The 19,679-nt window shown below is 52.5% G+C and overlaps 1 protein-coding gene and 1 pseudogene across 1 annotated transcript; both read right to left on the reverse strand.

Annotated features, from left to right (window-relative positions):
* Positions 1–8,027: 8,027 nt before the first annotated feature.
* On the reverse strand, positions 8,028–19,206 carry ADAMTSL4 (ADAMTS-like 4). The gene is made up of 18 exons (XM_008584645.1): positions 18,928–19,206; positions 16,823–16,928; positions 16,547–16,604; positions 15,857–16,212; positions 14,987–15,680; positions 14,633–14,735; positions 13,734–13,870; positions 13,174–13,378; positions 12,766–12,938; positions 12,506–12,617; positions 12,239–12,406; positions 11,938–12,067; positions 11,390–11,594; positions 10,334–10,510; positions 9,808–10,059; positions 9,503–9,682; positions 9,079–9,223; positions 8,028–8,931 (listed from the first exon to the last, which is right to left on the reverse strand). The coding sequence occupies exons 2-18, from the start codon at positions 16,888–16,890 to the stop codon at positions 8,795–8,797; spliced, it is 3,300 nt and encodes a 1,099-aa protein (XP_008582867.1). The 5' UTR covers positions 16,891–16,928; positions 18,928–19,206; the 3' UTR covers positions 8,028–8,794.
* LOC103600594 lies at positions 17,938–18,727 on the reverse strand (annotated as a pseudogene).
* Positions 19,207–19,679: the final 473 nt, after the last annotated feature.

The following is a 19,679-nucleotide window of genomic DNA, read 5'->3' on the forward strand; positions in this document are numbered from 1 at the left end:
GGCTCCCACTCTTCCTAATCCTGTTCCCGTGGGAGACTCAATTATTGTTATTCCCATCCTGATTCAAAAAACCAGTTTGCTCTGGCCACCCAGACTTCCCCTCAGGCTGCATTCTTGCCCATGAGCTCATTGTTTTGGCTTCTTATGCCTGTCTAAATCTACAGCCAGTGCCAAAGTTCTCAGCCTAGGGCCTCCTAACTAGCTGGGGCTGCATTCCATTCAGAATTTTGCCAGCCCCTTGCTGTTCTTCCCACCCTGGTATGGTCACATATGTATGTTTATTCAAGTAGCCGGGGACAAGGTGTGCTGGGAAAGACAGCCAAGGAAGTAAGGAAGCAGACAAGGAAAAGAATGTTTAATGTGTTTTCTGCTATTTTGATTAAGAAATGCCTTCAGTTGTGTGCCCTTAAAAAAGTTAATTTTCTTGCCTAGTAGAAGGAGATGGTTTTGAAATTTTTGCTTTACACTTCATAGTTTCCCCTACTGGGCTGGTTATGATTGCCAGGTATTCAGATTTGGGGGAGAGAAAGGGGTTTTCTTAGGAAACACTGCCTTCATAAGCATTTTACTCCTGAATCTCCTATGCCCAGACCTATCATGCATTCCTTCGCTCACACCTCCATTCCTTACGTTGCCTGGAACAATTCCCACCCATCTCCTGTCCTTGATGGATGTAGGGGGAGGGGAGACACCCTGCCTCTGCAAGGGAGCAGCTGTTAGGTTTCACTGCTTTACTACTGAAGATTCCTGAGGGGAGGAAATTTTGTTTATCTCCTTTGGCCCTGAGAGCCCAGATCTAAGGAAAGGTTCCGCACACCTCAGGTGGAGGGCTATGGGAAGGATGTTTCACTTTGTAAAGTTTTGGATTAACACTATGTGCTTAAGCAGTATACTCCTTTCCTTTTCTCTCTTCATCATTTAAAAACAAAACAAAAAACAAACCAGGTGGAGGCTGTGGGAGGTGACGTTTTTTCATTTCTCAGAAATCCCTTATGAAGTAGAGAAAGAGGGAAACAACTTGGTGTCAAAATGAGGTCTCTGTGTGTGCTGTGTGTGTGTGTGTGTGTGTGTGTGTGTGTGTGTGCGTGCGTGCATGCATGCATTCACACATGCGCGCGTGTGTGTGTGTGTGTGTGCGCGTGCGTGCATGCATGCATTCACACATGCGCGTGCCTTTATAGCTTTTGAAATGAGGTGGCTTGTTTTCAGCTTTAAGGAACAACAGCTCTGCTTGGTAATGGTGGGGAGTGCTGGTTACCCGCTTCCTTGCCCCTATCCCCCCTCAAAGTTTGGTAGTTGCAGTCAGGTCTGAAACAGGATGGGGGTCTCTGTATCTTCCTTTCCCCATCATTAAGCATGAAAGATATATCAGTGCTATTGAATATAGAATATGTAATATAGAATAAGAATTCCATAAGAAGTCCCAGATGCTTTTTTTTTTTTTTGGTGGCTGGCTGGTACAGTGATCAAACCCTGGACCTTGGTGTTGGTGTTATCAGCACCACACTCTAACCAACTGATCTAACCAGCCATCCCAGATAAAGAATTTTTTTTTTTCCTTTTTGTCTTTTTTCGTGACCGGCAACGGATCGCAACCCTCAGTGTCGCGCCCGTACCGGACCGGGACCGGCAACGGCAACGGGATCGCAACCCCCCCCCTTGCTCCCACACCTCGCTCAGCCAGTGAGCGGCCGGTCTGTATGTGGGATCCGAACCCTCAGCTGGAGCGCTGCCATGCTCCCAAGCGGCGCACTGTAGCAGTGCGCCACCGGGCCGGCCCCTAAAGAATGTTTTTAAAAGCAGTGTAGTTGCATTTCTTTCAAGTACAGGACATATTAACATAACACACAACTTTGAGTTTGTCCTAGGGAAAAAATATGACTCAATTAGTAATGCTCATTGCTTACAGTTCTACCTAAGCCTGTTTGCATGACAGTGTATCTCAAACAAAGACTATAATTTTATTTCCTGGACCCAAATACTGGATGAGTTTGAAAGGATTTTTAATTTCTGAAAACTGTGGGTTGACAAAATTTAGACTAGATTTTTCTAAAATCCTAAAAAGTCATGAAAGACATTTGAAAACAACAAAAACACTTAATACTATCCAAGGCTTGGATCAAGGTGGCCCAAATTACTTTTTTTTTTTTTTTTTTTTTAAATGACCAGTAAGGGATCTTAACCCTTGACTTGGTGTTGTCAGCACCATGCTCTCCCAAGTGAGCCAACCGGCCATCCCGATATAGGGATCCGAACCCACAGCCTTGGTGTTATCAGCACCACACTCTCGCAAGTGATTGGCCCCAAATTACTATTTTGATAACAAGGTGCCCTGTGAGAGTGAAACTAAACAGAAGAAGAAAGGAATTTAGGTAAGACTAGATCTCAAGCCTTAATTCTCTCCCCCCATCCCTCCCCCACCCCAACTGGATTTAACAGTACTGTCTTCCCTATCTTATTGTGAAAATTTAAAGAGAAAGTATAGATATAAGTGTTTTTACCTTAAAGCACTGTACAAATTTAAGTTTCAGGAATATCCATGAAGGGTTTAAGCCATTTCCAACTAGTTAAATTCCCTGGGAGAAGCAACTAAGAACCAGGCATCAGCAGAGAGTATGTTGAATTAAAAGGTGCTACAGGTGTATTTTGAGGCCTGGAGGGCACACAAACAGGACCTTCTATAGCTAGGCAGAGCAATCCCAGGGGTCAGGAACTTACCACCTGCCAAATCTGCCCTGTCACTTGTTTCTATATAGCCCACAAGCTAAGAATGGTTTTTACATTTTTTAATGGCTGAAAAAAATCTGAAGATTTTGTGACATGTTAATATTAAATGAAACTAAAATTTCAGTGTCATAAATAAAGTTTGATTGGAACCGTCATGCCCATTTGTTTACTTATCCTTTCTGGCCGCTTTTGTGCTGCAACAACAGAGATATGTCCTGCAAAGCCTAAAATATTTACTGTCTGGTCCTGTACAAAAAAGGGTTGCCTACAAAACAAAAAAAAAAAAAAGAAGAAAAATAAAATTAGAAGGACAGAAAAAAGGTTGCTCAACCCTTACTAAAGCTAAAAAAGGAATCTCATTTTGTGATGAAAAAAGCATGCAGGGGCCGGCCCGTGGCTCACTCGGTAGAGTGCGGTGCTGATAACACCAAGGCCATGGGTTCGGATCCCATATAGGGATGGCTGGTTCGCTCACTGGCTGAGCGTGGTGCTGACAACACCAAGCCAAGGGTTGAGATCCCCTTACCGGTCATCTTTTAAAAAAAAAAAAAAAAAGCATGCAACTAATGGTCAATAGGAGGGAGGGAAGGGGACTGGCTGGTTGTTCAGTTGGTTAGAGTGCAGTGTTGTAACATCAAAGTCAAAGGTTGGATCCCCATACTGGCCAGCCACCAAAAAAAACTAGGGAGGGCGGAGGTAGGGATAGAAGAGAAAAAATTCCAAAAGTCCCAGGGGCAGATTAACTCTGCCCCTCCCATCAAGGGGAAGGCCTTTGCCACCTTGCCTTTCAGCTTGTCCTCTCCCCGTTTCCTTTTTCTCTTCACTCAGTTCTGTGGAGCTGTCTCATAAGAGTTTCAGGCAAGGCTCAGAAGAGTACAACACACAAATACCCCAACCCCAGCTGGGACCCTTCCTCCTCTAACTACTGAGGTTCTTTCCCAGGCTACTCAAACACAGTTCTCTAGTACTCCCAGAGGAAATGTTCTAGTCTGTCTTGTTTCCAGCCATCTCTGCACCTCCCCATCAACTGATGTGACTGATGGTTCCCTAGGATCAGACTGCCATGTTTCACACATGCCTTGTTTTGAACTGGTTTTGTACATTCCTCCCTCAAATCCTTTCTTTTTTTTTTTTTTTTTTTTTTTTAAAGATGACCGGTAAGGGGATCTCAACCCTTGGCTTGGTGTTGTCAGCACCACGCTCAGCCAGTGAGCAAACCGGCCATCCCTATATAGGATCCGAACCCGCGGCCTTGGTGTTATCAGCACCGCACTCTACCGAGTGAGCCACAGGCCGGCCCTCTCCCTCAAATCCTTTCTATCTTCACACTTCAGCCCTGAAACACCCTCCTCTTGAGTTTTCCCCAATCTCCTAGATCAAGGGTCCCAAAATCAGATTGTGCTGGCTACATTGAGGTTAACCCAAACTGTTTCTCTCTCTTGTTGACAGACTTAGACTTAGGTACTTTCCTGAGGCTTTATATTTCCTGTAGAAGATGCCTCCTGCCCTTTAAAGCTGACATCTCCTCATCACCTGCCTGTGACAAATTAGCACCCTCTAACTTCCCACCCAGCTGCCTCTCAGCACCAGAGATGGTAGATTTGAGGAGTGTTGGGAGGGGAGAGGGTAGGAACCCCTACTCCCACCACACACACATCTCCCCAAACCATAATCTGTACTCTAGCATGATTTTCCAGTTCGTTTAGAGGAGAGGTCTCCCTGCTTCAGTTCACTCTGGTGGGGGAGGATGTGAAAATGAAGTCTCTATTTTTAAAACCAGGGAGAGGGGGAGAACAAGAAATGAAAGATCTGGTTGAAGAAAATCTGGAGGGGAGCTTCACTTTGCATTTTGTTCTCACTCTGTCTGTCCCATCACCCTTGATATCCATCTAGATGCTCCAACCATATTCTCGTCTTACAGGTTTCCAGAGAGGGTGGCTTAAGGGTGAGACACTCATGCACTGGGCCAGCAACTGGGTTCCTGTGCTCTGCTTCACTCCTAGTTCCAGAAGTTGAACCTGGAGAGGTGAAGGGTATGTTAAAACTCTCCATCAGACCCACCCCTGCAGCTGTGAGCACCTGCTTACAGGGAGGCCTAGGGGGGTTGGGGAAGTCTAGGAGCTAAATTTAGTCCAAAGGCTGCACTTAAATCAGGTGGGTATTTACCCTGAGGAAGCTGGGAGGGGGGAGGGGAGAGGAATCCTGACCCAGCTGAACTTCTGAGACATTACAGTTCACCAGCGAGTACACTGATACTAGAACCACAATCCTCCTCCCCCAGCAAACACTCAGAAATGAGTCCTCAACAATTTGCTGGCCTTTTGCATGCTTGAGCTCTCCCGTGCATATGAAGTTTGTTCCTGTCACCACCCCACCCCCATCTCAGTTCTCAGGGGTCCATTTCCTCTGAGTCCTTCCCTAAATTTCCCCCAATGCACCAAATCCAGGGGCCCCTCTACCACACCTCTCTGCCCTTGGGTTATAGTTTCCTCTCTCCCAAGTCCCTCCAGAGGGTTTCAGAGGTCAACAAAGAGATGTCTTGGGCCGGCCCGTGGCTCACTCGGGAGAGTGCGGTGCTGATAACACCAAGGCCCCGGGTTCGGATCCCATATAGGGATGGCCGGTTTGCTCACTGGCTGAGCGTGGTGCTGACACCACCAAGTCAAGGGTTAAGATCCCCTTACTGGTCATCTTTTAAAAAAAAAGAGATGTCTGGCTACACTACTCCCCTCTAGGGGCCCAGGAAAAGGGGTTTCTTGGGGTCAGGTTCCCCTTCCTGAGAACTTCCACATTGACTCATACTGTCCTCAGTGACCAGAGGAAGGAATCCAAAAGGGCTCCACTGAATTCTAGCTTTAAAATGAGAGGAAAAAAGGAGGCAACCCCCCCAGATGAGAGCCCACCTCCTGAGAAGTCAGATGTTGGAGGCCGTGAGGGAGCTCAGGGTCTATCAGAAGGAGAAAGGAGGTGCTGAAGCTGGGATAACCCTAAGAGGAGATGTGGCTGCATTCTCCACCTGTGATTGGTTCTCAGGCTCAGGCCAAACTCCAAACCTGCCCAGCAACAGCCCTAAAAGGCCGGAAGTGGGGGGAGGGGTATGGACTTCGGAGAAGTCAGCTGAGCTGGGCCTCCACCCAGCTCTCAGCTTCCAGGAATTGCTGGGAGGGCCCCAGCCATTCACCACCACCCCTCCCTTGGTCTTAGGACTCTCTTCCTTCAGTCTTCTGTATCTATGGGGCTGGTTCAAGTCTGGCTTCCCCACCTCTTTGATTCCCTTTACAGCTTCACCGAGAGGTACACATCTAGCACCTCCTCTTTAGGCTGGGCAGAGACGACGAGTCTGGGCTTTCCTTGTACCCCTCTTTCCTCACTCCCTACCCTGGGCTAAAGTCAGTTTAATGTTCCTTTCCTTTTGCCTCCTTCCTCACCCGCTCTTCCCAAGATGTCTTTCCACCACATCTCCCTGCCTCTGGGTTACAGCTTCCTCTCTCTTAAGTCCCTCCAGAGGGTTTCAGAGGTCTACAAAGAGGTGTTTCTTCTCTAGGGGGCCAGGAAAAGGGGTTTCTTGGGGTCAGGTTCCCCATCCTGAGAACTTCCACACTGACCCCATACTGACCTCAGTGACCAGAGGAAGGAATCCATAGGGAAATTCTTCCTTCTCACCCACTTCCAACCCAAGGAAAGACTAGTCCCAAGGCAACAGTATATGACATGAGGGAGGCTGCTAGAGAAATCCTGTCTCCTCAGGCAACTCTGGTGTCCTTTACAGGGTTCAGGTGTGCTCAGAAAATGGTAGTCACTGAATTAAACTGTTTCTGTAGGCCCTTTATTAATGGTCTTACTCAGCTAGATTTGTGGAGATGCAGAGATGGGGGAGAGCTGCTTCTAGTGGAGAGGGGAATCTGCTTCTGTTATACTGTCCCCCTTCCTGTGAAGCCAGGCTTCAGAATTGTAGGAGTCAGGGAGAGGATATGTACTATGGAAAAGGCCGTTCCCTCCCACACCACCTCTAGCAAGTTATTTACCTTGAGAGAAGAAATGGGCGGGGGAGGGAGGAGACTGTGGTGAGACATTTCTGAAAAATGTGTCTTTGCTGGACATCCTTTATTGTCTTGGCTCCTCCCTCAACCCTGTCCCAAGTTCCCTAGAGCCAGGCCAGTCTCCTCCTCCTCTAGCCATTTTCTCTGAGGAAGGGATTTGGGGGCGAAAATCATTTCCCTTTCCCTCACCCTATGAAAAGCAATAAACCAAGAGCTTTTTGTTTTTTGTCCTTTTTGAGACCGGCCGCACCGCGCACCGCGCTCAGCCAGTGAGCGCAGTGAGCCCACCGGTCATCCCTATATAGGATCCGAACCCGCGGCGGGAACGCTGCTGCACTCCCAGCGCCGCACTCTCCCGAGCCCAAAACCAAGAGCTTTAAATAGGGAAGTGGGTAATAGTAGAAAGGATGGGGGAAACAGGAATGCAGAGTCGAAGAAAGAGAACAGGAAAAAAAAAAGACACAGTCGTTCCCCACCCCAAAAGCCAGCTGCCATTCACTCAGCCCAAAATTGAAAGGAGTACTACTGTTTTCCAAGAGATTTTACAGAAAGACAGCCTACCAAGAAACCCACCACAAGGCCATGCGTTTTCCCCTTAGCTCTGCATCGGTGCTCCCAACTCCACACCTAAATTGGGAGACGTGGTGACCTCTAGTGGCCAATGACCAACCTGCAGGGTCCAGGGTTGGCCAGGATCCTCTCCCTATGACTGAGGCTCTTTTTTTTTTTTTTTTTTTTTTTTTTTTTTTGTCCATTTCTGAAAGAAAAGACAATTAGAATTCTGATAGTGCTTGTACTGAATCTATATATCCATTTAGGGAGAATTGTTATATTAATTGCAATATTAACTCTTTCAGTCCATGAAGGCAGGAAGTCTTTCCATTTATTTTGGTCTTATTTAATTTCTTTAGAATCTTTTTTTTTTTTTTTTTTAAAAGATGACCGGTAAGGGGATCTCAACCCTTGGCTTGGTGTTGTCAGCACCACGCTCAGCTAGTGAGCAAACCGGCCATCCCTATATAGGATCCGAACCCGTGGCCTTGGTGTTATCAGCACCGCACTCTACCGAGTGAGCCACGGGCCGGCCTGACTGAGGCTCTTGATCTCGGGTGATTTGGGCTCACTGCAATAGCCTTTCTGGGCTCCTACTCTCTCCTCCTGTGCTAAGTGCTGTTCCCCTTCCCACCCTGCATTCTGACCTCACACTGCTTAGGTTGCCCATATGTCTGGGTTCCCATGAGGACAATGAAGAGCCTGTTTCTCATTTGTCATAATCATCTTTAATCAAAAATAAATTAGTTCTGGGGTGGGAGCCATTTTAGGGAGTGGGGACAGGGGCTAAGGTGTCTTATGCCAACATTTCTCTTTTCAACCCTCTGCCCAGCTGGTCCCTGCTCTGGGGAGGGAGTCTCTCTTCTTGGGTTAAGGCAGGATTGGCAGTAGCTGACCTCCATCCCTAGCTAATAAGGGAGGTAGGAATAAAAAGATTAGGTAAAGGGAGAAGGGGCCAGAGACCAAAGGGTGATTTAGAAGATGTAAGGCCTGAAATAAGAGATGAGGTTTGAGGTCTAGGGCACAAAATTGGAATTGATGGGTAGACTACACTCTAAGTAGCTCAGATTAGCAAAGAACTGCAAACTTGCTTTTCTCTCAGCCTAGAAAAGATTCGGAAACAGGCATTGTCCTCTCCCATTTCTTCTTCTCAGTCTGTGTAACTTTTTTTTTTTTTTTTTGTCTATGTAACTTCTTTTTGAGAAATAATACACATGTATGAGCACACATGCATCCATGCAGGCCCAGATACACATCTGTGGGCATATGTGCACACACACCACCACACCACCACATAGACCCAACCACACATCTTGATAGTCAGTGTCAGTGACCTTGCCATTGTCAGTCATCCTGGAAGACATCTCTGGTGATACTAGGACAGGCTGGAGAGCCAGGGGTACAGAGAAGGCTGATAGATGGGTGACTGATGGTGGCATGAGAAAACCATGAGGAGAGGGTCTCCTGGGTCCATTTCAGGCAGGCTCCGGGGGGGACCGCTCCAGGACATGAGCACAAGAGCGGCAACAGGTGGCTGTGTAGTAGGGGTAGACACAGAGCCGGGCCTGTACCACCAGGGGGCAGTGTGGAGAGCTGTCCTTGCATTGGTCATCTGGGGACAGAGGAGGCCAGTGGGCACAAGATGGTCACCAAGATCCATCTGGAGGTATGTTGCCCACTCCCACTGGTCCTTTCTCATCTCTGCCCATACTTCAGCTAACTCCATTCTATTGAGGGTTAGGGAGAGAGAGCTCTTTACCAGGGCGCTGGCTGCAGGGTTGGCTGTTACAAGGTCGTTTCCTGGACGGTCGCAGGTGAGAAGGGCATCGCGTACTGAGGGTCTGGTTGGCACTCAGGCACTGGACCTCCCTTGTCTGCATGCCCCCCTGGCAGGAGTGAGAACACTGGGGAGACCCCGGCTATTGTATCAGACCTTTGCCATGCCCCAGGCTCCTCCTTAACCCCAGGCCGCTGCATCCCTCTCTGAAAGGTGGTGGTGAAAACTCTTCCGGACATTATGAAATCCCAAATGGAGAAGGCCCACCTGTCTTCCAAGTCTACATGAAAGGGATATTGTCAAACCTCAGCTGGGCTTATTCTAGGGCACAGAGAGACTTGGTGGGGGTTCAGTGAGAGGAACCCCCCTCCCTTTGCTGGAGGCCCAGGCTGAGCCAGAGACTCACCGGACTCCAGGGTGTAGAAAACCATCGGTCCTGGCAGGCCTGTCCTTGACAGGGCTGCAGGGAAGGGGGCCTGGGCAGGTGGGAACAGTTGCTAGGAGAAGTCACGTTGAACTCAGTCCTCAGTTTGGACACACAGATGATGTCTCTACGCTGTGTGCCAGGGCCACATTCTGAGGAGCACTGAAGAATAGGGGAAGGGTTGGGTATATGAGGGAATGATAAAACAGATCCCTCCCAGTTACCCACATGGAACTCCACTGGGACTGGCACCCTCTTCCTAGCCCTGTTCCCAGCTCTCAGCTCACCTCACTCCAGGGCCCTGTGTACCAGCACCATGTCATCTCACAGGGCCCCAAGCTGCAGGCACGCATGTCAGGAGGGCGGCTTCCTGGTGGACAGCTGTGCTCACTTGTTCCTGCTCCTACTTCCTCCTGGTCCGCCCTGAGGGCCTCCCCACTCCCGAGGCAGACCACAGAACGTCGCTGGATTCCTGTCCCACACTCAGCTGAACACTGTTCAGAAGTAGAGCAGTCTATGTGAAGGGAGGCTGCTGGTGACTGGAATAAGGGGAGGGAGGGGCTCAGGGATGGAAGTGTCCTGGGTCTTGATTCTGGGAGTTTGGGAATGCCCCAGGTAAGGGGCATCTTTGCTGAGAATCCAGGACCCTAATTTAAGTTTTTTTCACTTATCTTTGCATTCCCAGTGTCAAACACATAGTAGATGCTTGCTCAACAAATGTTTATTGAGCTGTGCTGGAAAGGTTCTGAAAGGATGTCTTGGTGTGGTGGTCACCAGGTATATGGGACTTGGCTAAGGGGATGTGGGGCCCACCTTGGAGCTCCAGTCGCTGTGGAACCAGGCTGTGGTACAGGGCCCCATGTCACAGGCCTCTCTGCTAGGGGGCGGCGGGGGACCTGAAGCACACTCCTGTTCACTCACTTCATCACCATTGTTTCCAACACAGCGAACTTGCCGGCTCCTCTGTCCCCGCCCGCACCGCACAGAGCACTGAGGAGCAAGGAGGAAACCCAAGGAGCTGGATGAGGCTTTCTATCCAGCTGCCAACTCTACGGCTTTTGAACCAGGATCTGCCTTTGAGCCCCAGCTCATCAGTTATATGGCTTTATACACTGAGGAGGAGCTGAGCATGGGGCTCTGGGCCCCCAATCCCTGGTTCAGTCTCTTATATGACTTACGTATTGGGATTCCATATGAGATACTTCTCTGTAAAAAGTTACTGCTGATGGGCTGGCCTGTGGCTCACTTGGGAGAGTGTGGTGCTGATAGCACCGGGGCCACAGGTTCGGATCCCATGTAGGGATGGCCGGTTAGCTCACTTGGGAGAGCATGGTGACAACACCAAGTCAAGGGTTAAGATCCCCTTACCAGTTTTTCTTTTTTTTTTTTTTTAAAAGATGACCGGTAAGGGGATCTTAACCCTTGACTTGGTGTTGTCAGCACCACGCTCAGCCAGTGAGTGAACCGGCCATCCCTATATGGGATCCGAACCCGTGGCCTTGGTGTTATCAGCACCGCACTCTCCCGAGTGAGCCACGGGCCGGCCCTACCAGTCATCTTTAAAAAAAAAAAAAAAAAAACTGGTAGGGGGATCTTACCCCTTGACTTGGTGTTGTCAGCACCACGCTCAGCCAGTGAGTGAACCGGCCATCCCTATATGGGATCCGAACCCGTGGCCTTGGTGTTATCAGCACCGCACTCTCCCGAGTGAGCCACGGGCCGGCCCTACCAGTCATCTTTAAAAAAAAAAAAAAAAAAAGTTATTGCTGATGAAAACGAAGTGAGAAAACCACTGTTCTAGTTCACTGGTGCCCAATTCTCTAAGGTCCTCTTCACCCTCTCAGAGCCCCCTTGCCTAGGCCCAATCACCTGGCTCCAGGGGGAGCCAACCTCCCAGTGGCCACAGGGGTGCAGCTGACAAGGCTGGGTGATGCTGGGCCGGGGGAGATGTCCACAGCGCTCTGGAGGAACTGAAGAGCCACCCCCTCCAAACTCCTGCCGGCAGTGCAGCTGACGGTGCTGGGTGCCAGGGCCACAGGAGCGGCTGCAGGACGTCCATTCACCAGCCTCCCAGCTGTGGACATGGGCAGTGTTGGGAAGAGGGAGAAACACAGACGACATGGGTGGGTCTGCCATGTGGGGGGAGAGGGAAGACACATAGGGTGTAGAGAGCACTCAGAGGAGAATAGGCATATTTAGGGCTTGGAGTCTGAGTTCCTTGTGGGGGCCCAGGCTGCCAGGATTGTCCTGCTGTCTACAGAACATCAGCTTTTCTAATCTAACATTGTCTCTCTGCAGCCAGGAGATGCCGTGTTGAGTGCAGAATTCAGGTAAGACCCTGTGGGCATCGAGGGTGTGTTTGTCCCAGGGGCAAATGTGTTTCTGATATCCTACCCCTCCCTGTGGGTCGTACTCACTATGGGGGGCACGGGGGACCGTGGCAGGGTTCAAGGGAGGCTGGGGGCCTGGCAGCCCTGGCACAGCTGTCTTCATCCAGTTCCTCTCCCGACTCACGAGAAATGCAGAGGAAAATGGGGTGCCAAACACCTGAAGGGGGTGAGAGGGCAGCCAGGGGAGGCAGGATGGCCCAGAGTGCAGTTTCAATGGGGTCCCAGACACAGGGTCAAGGTGTGGCCCCACAATCCAGGATATGAGATCAGGAGTGTTGAGCTGGGGATTTGGGCTGAGGGTGCCAGGAACAAAGGCACGAAGCCTCACCTTTTCCACAAGATGCCGAGCACTCAGAGTGTCTCACTCGTTTCCAGTATCCGGCTGGAGACCCCAGGGGCATCCTGGAATGGGGCAGGGCAGGCACCTGGGGGATCCGCACCTGACGCTGGAGGGTGCCTGGGGTCCGGGCTGGGCGGGGCTCCACCCTCAAAATCTCTGTGCAGGGGTAGAGGCAAATCAGATGCCTCCCACTGCCTCAGAGCTCTCCCTGCAGCCTCACCTTCCTCCTTCCAGGTCTAGGGACCAGAGTCTTACCAGGCTGAAGTAGGGGGATGGGGGGCTCTGTGGTGGGGCTCTCCTGGATTGGAGGAGGTGAAGAGATGACATACTGATAAAAAACACCTGTGTTTTCTTCTTGAAAGATCATCTGGAGAGAAGAGAAAGTAATGAATGTTTCAGGGTGGCAAGAGGGGCATATCACCAGCCCTCTCTCCCATCTTGATACCCACAGCTTTGCTCTTAAATGGAAAAGCCTCCCTCCCCAGCAATCCAGCTTCCACAGGCCCCAGGCTCACATAGACATCCACAGGCTGGGTTGTGGGGCCTTCGGCTGACAGACTCTCCCCCTTGCCCTCCTCCCGAGGAGGACGCTTATACTGGAAGACAGTCCCACCAGCTGTGTAGGACCCAGGGGGGTCCACAGCCCAGTTCCCATTGATGATGGACCGGCCCCCAGGACCTCGAAGTGCTGGAGGTTGGAGATCAGGAAATTCAAGGTTAGTCATACCGTCCTCCTCTCCCACTGCTTCCTTCAGGAGCATCCCACCCAGAGCCTAAGATACCCCAAGCGATCTCATCTTCCTCACTCCCTCCACAAGGGGAGGGAGAAGGCCGTTGACTTCTCCCTGCTTGTTTGCTGTGCTGAATGGGGGCATGGAGGGCAGAACAAAGAGTCCAGGACTCAGGGAATCTGGGGTGCTCACCAAGGTAGTTGGAGCTGGGCCGGAGCTGGGCAATCTGGAGCCGGGAGGCTCCAGCAGGAATCCACAGGATCTTCTGATAACCCAGAGGGCCCCCCCTGTCGGTGAGGTTCCCCGAAATGAAGCGACAGGTAGAATCATCACCCCCACAGACTCCACAGCCATCCGGACGCCTGCCAGAGCCAAGTATCCCATCACAGCCAGGGCTCTAGGGAGAGTGAGGTGAGGCAGGGGCCACACGAAAGCCAGACACCACCTCACATCCCACCCTGGTCCACTTGGGACCCTCAGCTCACCACATGTCTTGCTCTTTGTGCTACAAATGAGAGCGTGTTTCTTTGGCAGCTCCACCATCCCCAGCCAGGCTCAGGGAAGCGTATGTGTGCCTAATAGCATCCCTCCTACAGTTCACCTCTTGGCTCTGCTCAGCCCAGCTTGGCAGGTGAGAACTTTCCCCTTGGCGATTTTAGTCTGTTTGGTGTTTTGTTGTTGTAATGACAAATGCAAGCAAGACACTGTGGTGTGTGTGTGTGAGGGCACACACACACTCCATCCTCTCTCACCAGACAGCGTCCAGCCACACAGATGTCTGGGGCTCCAGGCTGACACAAGGTCCCATCTTGGACCTTTTCAGTGTGACGGACATAGAAGCGGAAGCCACGGGGACGGCAGTTCAGTTCACAGCGCTGGGAGCCCTGAACTAAGGGACAGGGTAGAAGGGTGGTTAGCTGAGTCCCTGATGGCAGGTTAACTGGGTTAACTCCCCAGGGCCCTGATAGTAGCTTTGCTTATATTAGCTATGGGGCATCCTGAGCTTGCCTAGGTCACCATGGAAGACAGGAACATTGACAATTCCATGCACTGAAAGGTAGGTCAAGTTAATTGAGAACACTGAGACCATCAAGGGGGTTCTGAATTGAGAGAGGAGAGATCCTTGATACCTATGATTATGTGAGTTCAGAGCTCATGAGGACTTGTCTTGGTGTCAAGTTGACACAGACCTAAAATCAAGTGGATGGTAACTTGGGAACAATTGATATGATACCAGCCAGGATCCATGGCACACCCCCACCCTGCTGTCACTATTTACTGATCAGGATCTCTCCAACAATGACCTTCTCATGTTACATCTACCCTGCCTCCTGGGATGGACTTCTTCCCTGAGAAAGCCAGCCAAAGGGCACCTCTGGACACCTCTCTCTCCCAGCCTGACCCCTCTACTGACCATCCACCACCATTTGACAGCTAAAGGCCCTGTCTGAAAGGCCATTCAATTTTCTGAGCGTGTGCTAAGTCCTGGGGAGTTAGAAAGAAGGTTTGGCACTAGGAGAAATAGAATGGCCTACATGGAGAAACAGAGAGGCTGGAAATCTTTCAGGGCTGGGAGTGAACAGGTGAGTGCCTCTCCCCATCATCCCCAATCCCAAGCCACCACAGCCCAATGGTAGGCTAAAAACCTCACCTTCGGTGAAGGGCTCCCACTGGTACAGCTGGCCCATAAATTCCTGGGAGTCAAAAGCTGCACACTGCAGGGCCCGGGGATCTGGCTGCTCAGGGGGACAGGGCTGAGGTGGGGGGATACAAAGGAGTCAGAGCTGGGGGAGGAAAATGGGAGTGTGGGTCAGGAATGGATTTGGAGAGCAAGGGGGAGGGTCAGGTCTATGGAAGAGCTCCAAGGCCCCTACCCTGAGTAGGTCAGATGCAAAGGCCCTTCTCCCTCAGGTCCAAGTCAGACAAGCTGAGGACCCAGGCTCAGTGTCAGGGAAGCAGAATTGGAAATCTGGGTTGGGGAGAGAAGGTCCAGGGAAGAACTCACCACTTGGCTGCAGGCTCTCAGCTGCTCACTCTCTCCAGAACATCTTGGTACAGAGCTGCTGGGAGCAAAGAGGCTCCAGAAGGAGCTGGAGTGGGGTCCAGCCCTCAGGAGAGGCAACCAGCCATCTGGGTTGTGAGGGGCAGACTCCATGAGGGACCTGGGAAGATTTCCCCCAGGTCTCCAAAGCCCCTGGCTCTGCTGGCCTTGGCCCCGAGGGACAGAAGGAAAAGGATCAGGGTGTCTCTCTGCTACTCGGGGACTGGCCCAACCCTGGGAACTTGGCATTCTTGGCTGAGAGGATATGTGGGAGAGGCCACTTTCTTCTGAGGAGGGGGTGGGCAAGGGGGGCTCCATGCCAGAGGCCTGGGCTCTGGGGTGGGGCTGTGTGGGGGCAGTCCTGGTGCTGGGGATCACCTCTGTTTGAGTAGTTTCAGGGCTTGGGGTTTCTGGGGTAGATGGGATGTGGGCAGACAGTTCTGTAGGAGGGAGCTGAGTTTGGGGGCCATAGTTTGTAGAGGACGGCTCTGTTCTTGGAGTCAGAGATGGAAGGGGTTCTTCCCCTCTAGAAGAGGTCTGAGAGAACTCAGATCTGGGTGGCCTCCGGGGGTGCCTGCGGTTCCGATGCAATGGTAATGCAAAGGGCACTCTCCCATACCCAAACATTCCTGGCTTGATGGGGTCTCGAACCCGGGACCTGAGAAGGTGTTACAGACATGAGGTCACAGCTTTGGCCATCTCTGACCCTCTCTCCCCAGTCTACTTCCTGGCACTAAAGATAAGCCTCCCTAAGCCTTGTGTCCTTTGCTCCCCTTTCCTTCATACCAAACCCCGCCCCTTGCCCAAGGCCTGTCCATCCCTTCACAGCCTCACCTCCTGGCCCCTTGAATCTCCTGGGTCTCCACTCTCCCTAGTTGGGAAGCAGGATCTCGAAGTGGGCCACCCCTTCCCCGAGGCTGTGGCCTGTACAGGGGGAGGATTTCTCGGGAAGTCTGGGGTCTGGGGCTCTGACCCCGGGGGAGGAGGGCTTCTGGATGTCTTGGGGGCCTTGGAGGGAGAGGCAGGACTGGGAGGAGTTGAGCTTTAGGGAGCCGACATGTCCGACTCCTGCGCTGCACCCCCACCCCACAGGGCTGGGAGCAAGAGGCCCACTGGTCCCAAGGTCCCCAGACACCCTCAGGGCCTTGGCCCTCCTCTGGAGGTGTCTGAAGAGAGTGTCCAGACAACACCTATATAGAGAAAAAGGTCAGACAGAATTAGGATGATTTTAGGAAACTGTACAGAGTATCTATCTTAGTCCAAGGCACAAGGAGTTGTTACTGGCCCAAGGCCACATTCAGCAGTAGAGGTAGAACTAGAACCCAGCCTTCTTGACGTTATTTGGCAAGGAGTTAGGGATTCGGCAGGGAGGCTGGGTGGTCTGAGTGTGAGTTAAAGGGGCCATGACTCAGCAGAGGTTGTGGGAAATGGAGGCCTGGCCTGGAGAGGTGGGGTAGGAGATCAGGGGGAGATGAAAGGATCACAGGTAGGCAGGCGGCAGCTGCTCACTTGTCCAGGGCTCACCTCCTGATCCAGGTAGAGATGAGGGAGGGATAGAAGGAGCATCAGACACAACCAGGACCTAACAACCAAAGGCAGGAGGCGGGATGTCAGACTGGAGCCAGAGGAGGTGTTATGGCACCGCCCTCCACCCCCCCAGCCTCAGCAGGCTCCCCACATCCTGACTGCCAACTTCTCAAAAAGCAGAAGTCACTCATCACTTCCCCCACTCCTCCCAGTGATCCCCCATCCTCACTTCCAGGGACAGAGCCATCCCTCTACCCTGGCAGTCCCTCTTACCTGCTTGCCCACTTCTCCATAGCTCCTCCCTTGGTTGCCCCAGGACAAGGGAGGAAAGGACTGGACATGAACACTACCGTGGCATCTGGGTGTGGAGGGGTGCACTCTGCAGGAACAGAAGCCTGGTGGTTACCTCTCTAGTCTGCAGAAAGCTAGGGGATTGGGCGGGATGACTCCTCAGAAGGACATCTCAGGATGGAGGGGTGGAGGAAGACTGGCCCACCCCTTTATGATCCTAAGGGTGGGAGCAGGAAGGAATGCTGCCTTTGTCCATCTGCTGAGACTAGAGGGGGGGGGGTCTGACCTCAGCCCCCTCCCAGCTCATTCCCCTCCCCTTGACCCTGTTGGAACTTTCTGGCTCCTACTTCTCCCCTCCAGAGGTACCTGGAAAGTTGAGGGAGGCTTGTGTGAGGATATGCCAGATCGCCTCCTAGCTCATTCCCCTCCCCTTGACCCTGTTGGAACTTTCTGGCTCCCACTTCTCCCCTCCAGAGGTACCTGGAAAGTTGAGGGAGGCTTGTGTGAGGATATGCCAGATCCCTCCTCTAAGGATCTGACAAGAAGTCCCTTGTGTTTTCCATAAACAAGTCCTTCCCCAACCATCTCTATTTCCTAACTGCCTCCTAGCTTTTTCTTCCCTTTTTAGCTGAGCTCCTTATGGAACAGTCCAGCACATCTCTGCCCGTCTCAGACACTTTTTGGCCAAGGGATAAACTAAGTGGATTGATAGTATAATCTAGAGAAGAAGCAGGCCATTTAATCTCCCCTCTGGGTGCCAGTATCAGGCATTGGTTCAACGAGGGCTTATTTCATGCGCAGCTATACTGGCTGGAGGAACATGGGAAGGAGAGATGCAGCTAGAGCCGCCCTTGCTCCCCAGTCACAGGCCTCTTGTGCTGAAGAGCCGGAAGTCTAGCTTTCACAACGGGGAAAGGGGGGTTTCGACCCCCCTCCTCCTCCCCCCACCCTCACAGACTGACTCTCCCTACACCCCTTGCCCTCCAGGGAAGTCTAGCTTTCACAACGGGGAAAGGGGGGTTTGGACCCCCCTCCTCCTCCCCCCACCCTCACAGACTGACTCTCCCTACACCCCTTGCCCTCCAGCCCTTTCCTTCTCACTTTGAGCCCTTCCCACCCCCACTCCTCTTCCCACTCTTAGTTCTGCTTTCCAGGGAAAAAAAAAATGTTTCTGTTGGATCTGAAAGGCACCCAGGAGAGGAATCCAAGGAGCCATTGCCAAGGTGGGGCAGCTCAGGGCAAGAAAATGACAGAGGAAAGAGTAGGAATGTGCTGGGGGTAGGGGGGAGTAGCAACACTCAGCCCCACTCCCTTCCCCGAGACCCTAGGACTTGGGTATTTGAGAGAGGGATCGGAGTGGTTGAGCCAGAGTGGGCAGGGTCACCTTAGCTGCTTGGGGTTGGGGAGGGGTTGCTCATGGCTGCTCCGTCCCTTGGCTGGGCTGGCCACTGAGGTCAGCAACTCCGCCCTGATGGGAGAGGGGGAGAGGCCTGGGTCTCCAGAGAAGGACCCACATTCCACCCAAACCTTCAGCCCTCTGCCTGGCTCTGTTACTTGAGGTTGAAGGGAAAGAAAGCTGGGTTCATAGTCATTGTCTGCCTCTTCTCTGATGCTGGGTCCCCTCTCCACTCCCTCTGTGCCTCTGCTTCTCTCTGCTACCCCAAGTCTATTCTTGCTGCCTCTCTCCATGGGTCTAACCAGTACACATAATCCCATCCTGAGCTGGGTTTGGCTTTTGGCAGTTTGGAGAAGTGAGGGGTGGAGGTGACGTGAGCTCCTGGGGCCCAGGCCAGGCCTGGCTCTCTCCCTGGAAAAGTCCCACCCCACCCTCCCCAGCACAGCTGGGCAGGGGGCCGATACAAACACACATTTGTGCCTTTCACCCATTTTCATGCCCCACATCTGGTGTGTCTCACTGCCCAGGGTGAGGAAAGTAGAGGTCAGAAGTGGTCACTCTGGTCTCAGGCTGACCCTGGTCTGGGCAAACCTGGGCTCCTCCTAACCACATCTCCCCACATTGGCCAGTGAAGATCACTTGAACAGAGACCTGTGCAGGGCTAACCCCTTTACACCCAGAAGGGACTCACCTCTGGGAAATGGGTCATTGCTGAGGGAAGGTTGGGTGGGGGCTGGCGGTGGAGAGTCCCTCTCCTGGGTTAGAATTCCTGGGTCTTCATCGTGCCCTCCTCTCCTGGGTCCTGGAGGACCATCCCAACAGGTGTCTTTCTTTTCGGTCACCCTCTTCCGCCATCAGGCTGAGCTGGATCAAGGGCACCCACCTGCATCCCTCCCAGCGACCCTATCATCTCCCAACTCCAGGAGTGAAGCGGGGCGGGGCGGAGCGGGACGATGGGTCGTGAGGGGTACACCTCTTCACCCTCCTAGAGGAGGAAGGCAGGAGGCGCTGGCGCGTGCGGGGAGGTCTCGGGTATGTTTTCCAACTTTACTGTGTGACTTAGATAGGAATTTTGGCTCATTCCCCGCCCGGACGGTGGGGCCAGAGTTCCATGGGATCAGACCCCCTCCCCTGGAATTCGACCCCAAGGGCTGGAACATCCTCGGAGGCAATCAGAGCTGGGGACGGGGTCGTGGCGGGGGCTCGACCACGCAGCGCCGGGAGCGCGGGACGGCGCGAGCGCGCTGGACGTGCGGTCTAACGGGACCCACGGGGAGGGGGCGGCCGGGGCCGAGGGTCTCGGGGAGGGTCTCTACCTGTTCTGCGCGCCCCGGCGGCCCGTTAACCCTCCTGCGCCTCGGCGCTCTGTCGAGGCAGCCTCGCTCCGCGGCGGCCACTCCGGCCCTGAGCCGGGCTCCGGACACTGCCGCCTCCGGCCGCGGC

The sequence above is a fragment of the Galeopterus variegatus genome, unplaced genomic scaffold, assembly GCF_000696425.1.
Source record: "Galeopterus variegatus unplaced genomic scaffold, G_variegatus-3.0.2 Scaffold103, whole genome shotgun sequence".
NCBI classification, from domain to species: Eukaryota; Metazoa; Chordata; class Mammalia; order Dermoptera; family Cynocephalidae; genus Galeopterus; species Galeopterus variegatus.

Excerpts from the sequence above, each read along its gene's own strand:
- ADAMTSL4 (XM_008584645.1), bottom strand. The coding sequence starts at position 16,890 with ATGTCCAGTCCTTTCCTCCCTTGTCCTGGGGCAACCAAGGGAGGAGCT. Across the intron at positions 16,605-16,822 it reads ATGGAGAAGTGGGCAAGCAG|GTCCTGGTTGTGTCTGATGC; the intron begins GTAAGAGGGACT and ends TTTGGTTGTTAG. Across the intron at positions 14,736-14,986 it reads TGAGAGCCTGCAGCCAAGTG|CCCTGTCCCCCTGAGCAGCC; the intron begins GTGAGTTCTTCC and ends CCCCCACCTCAG.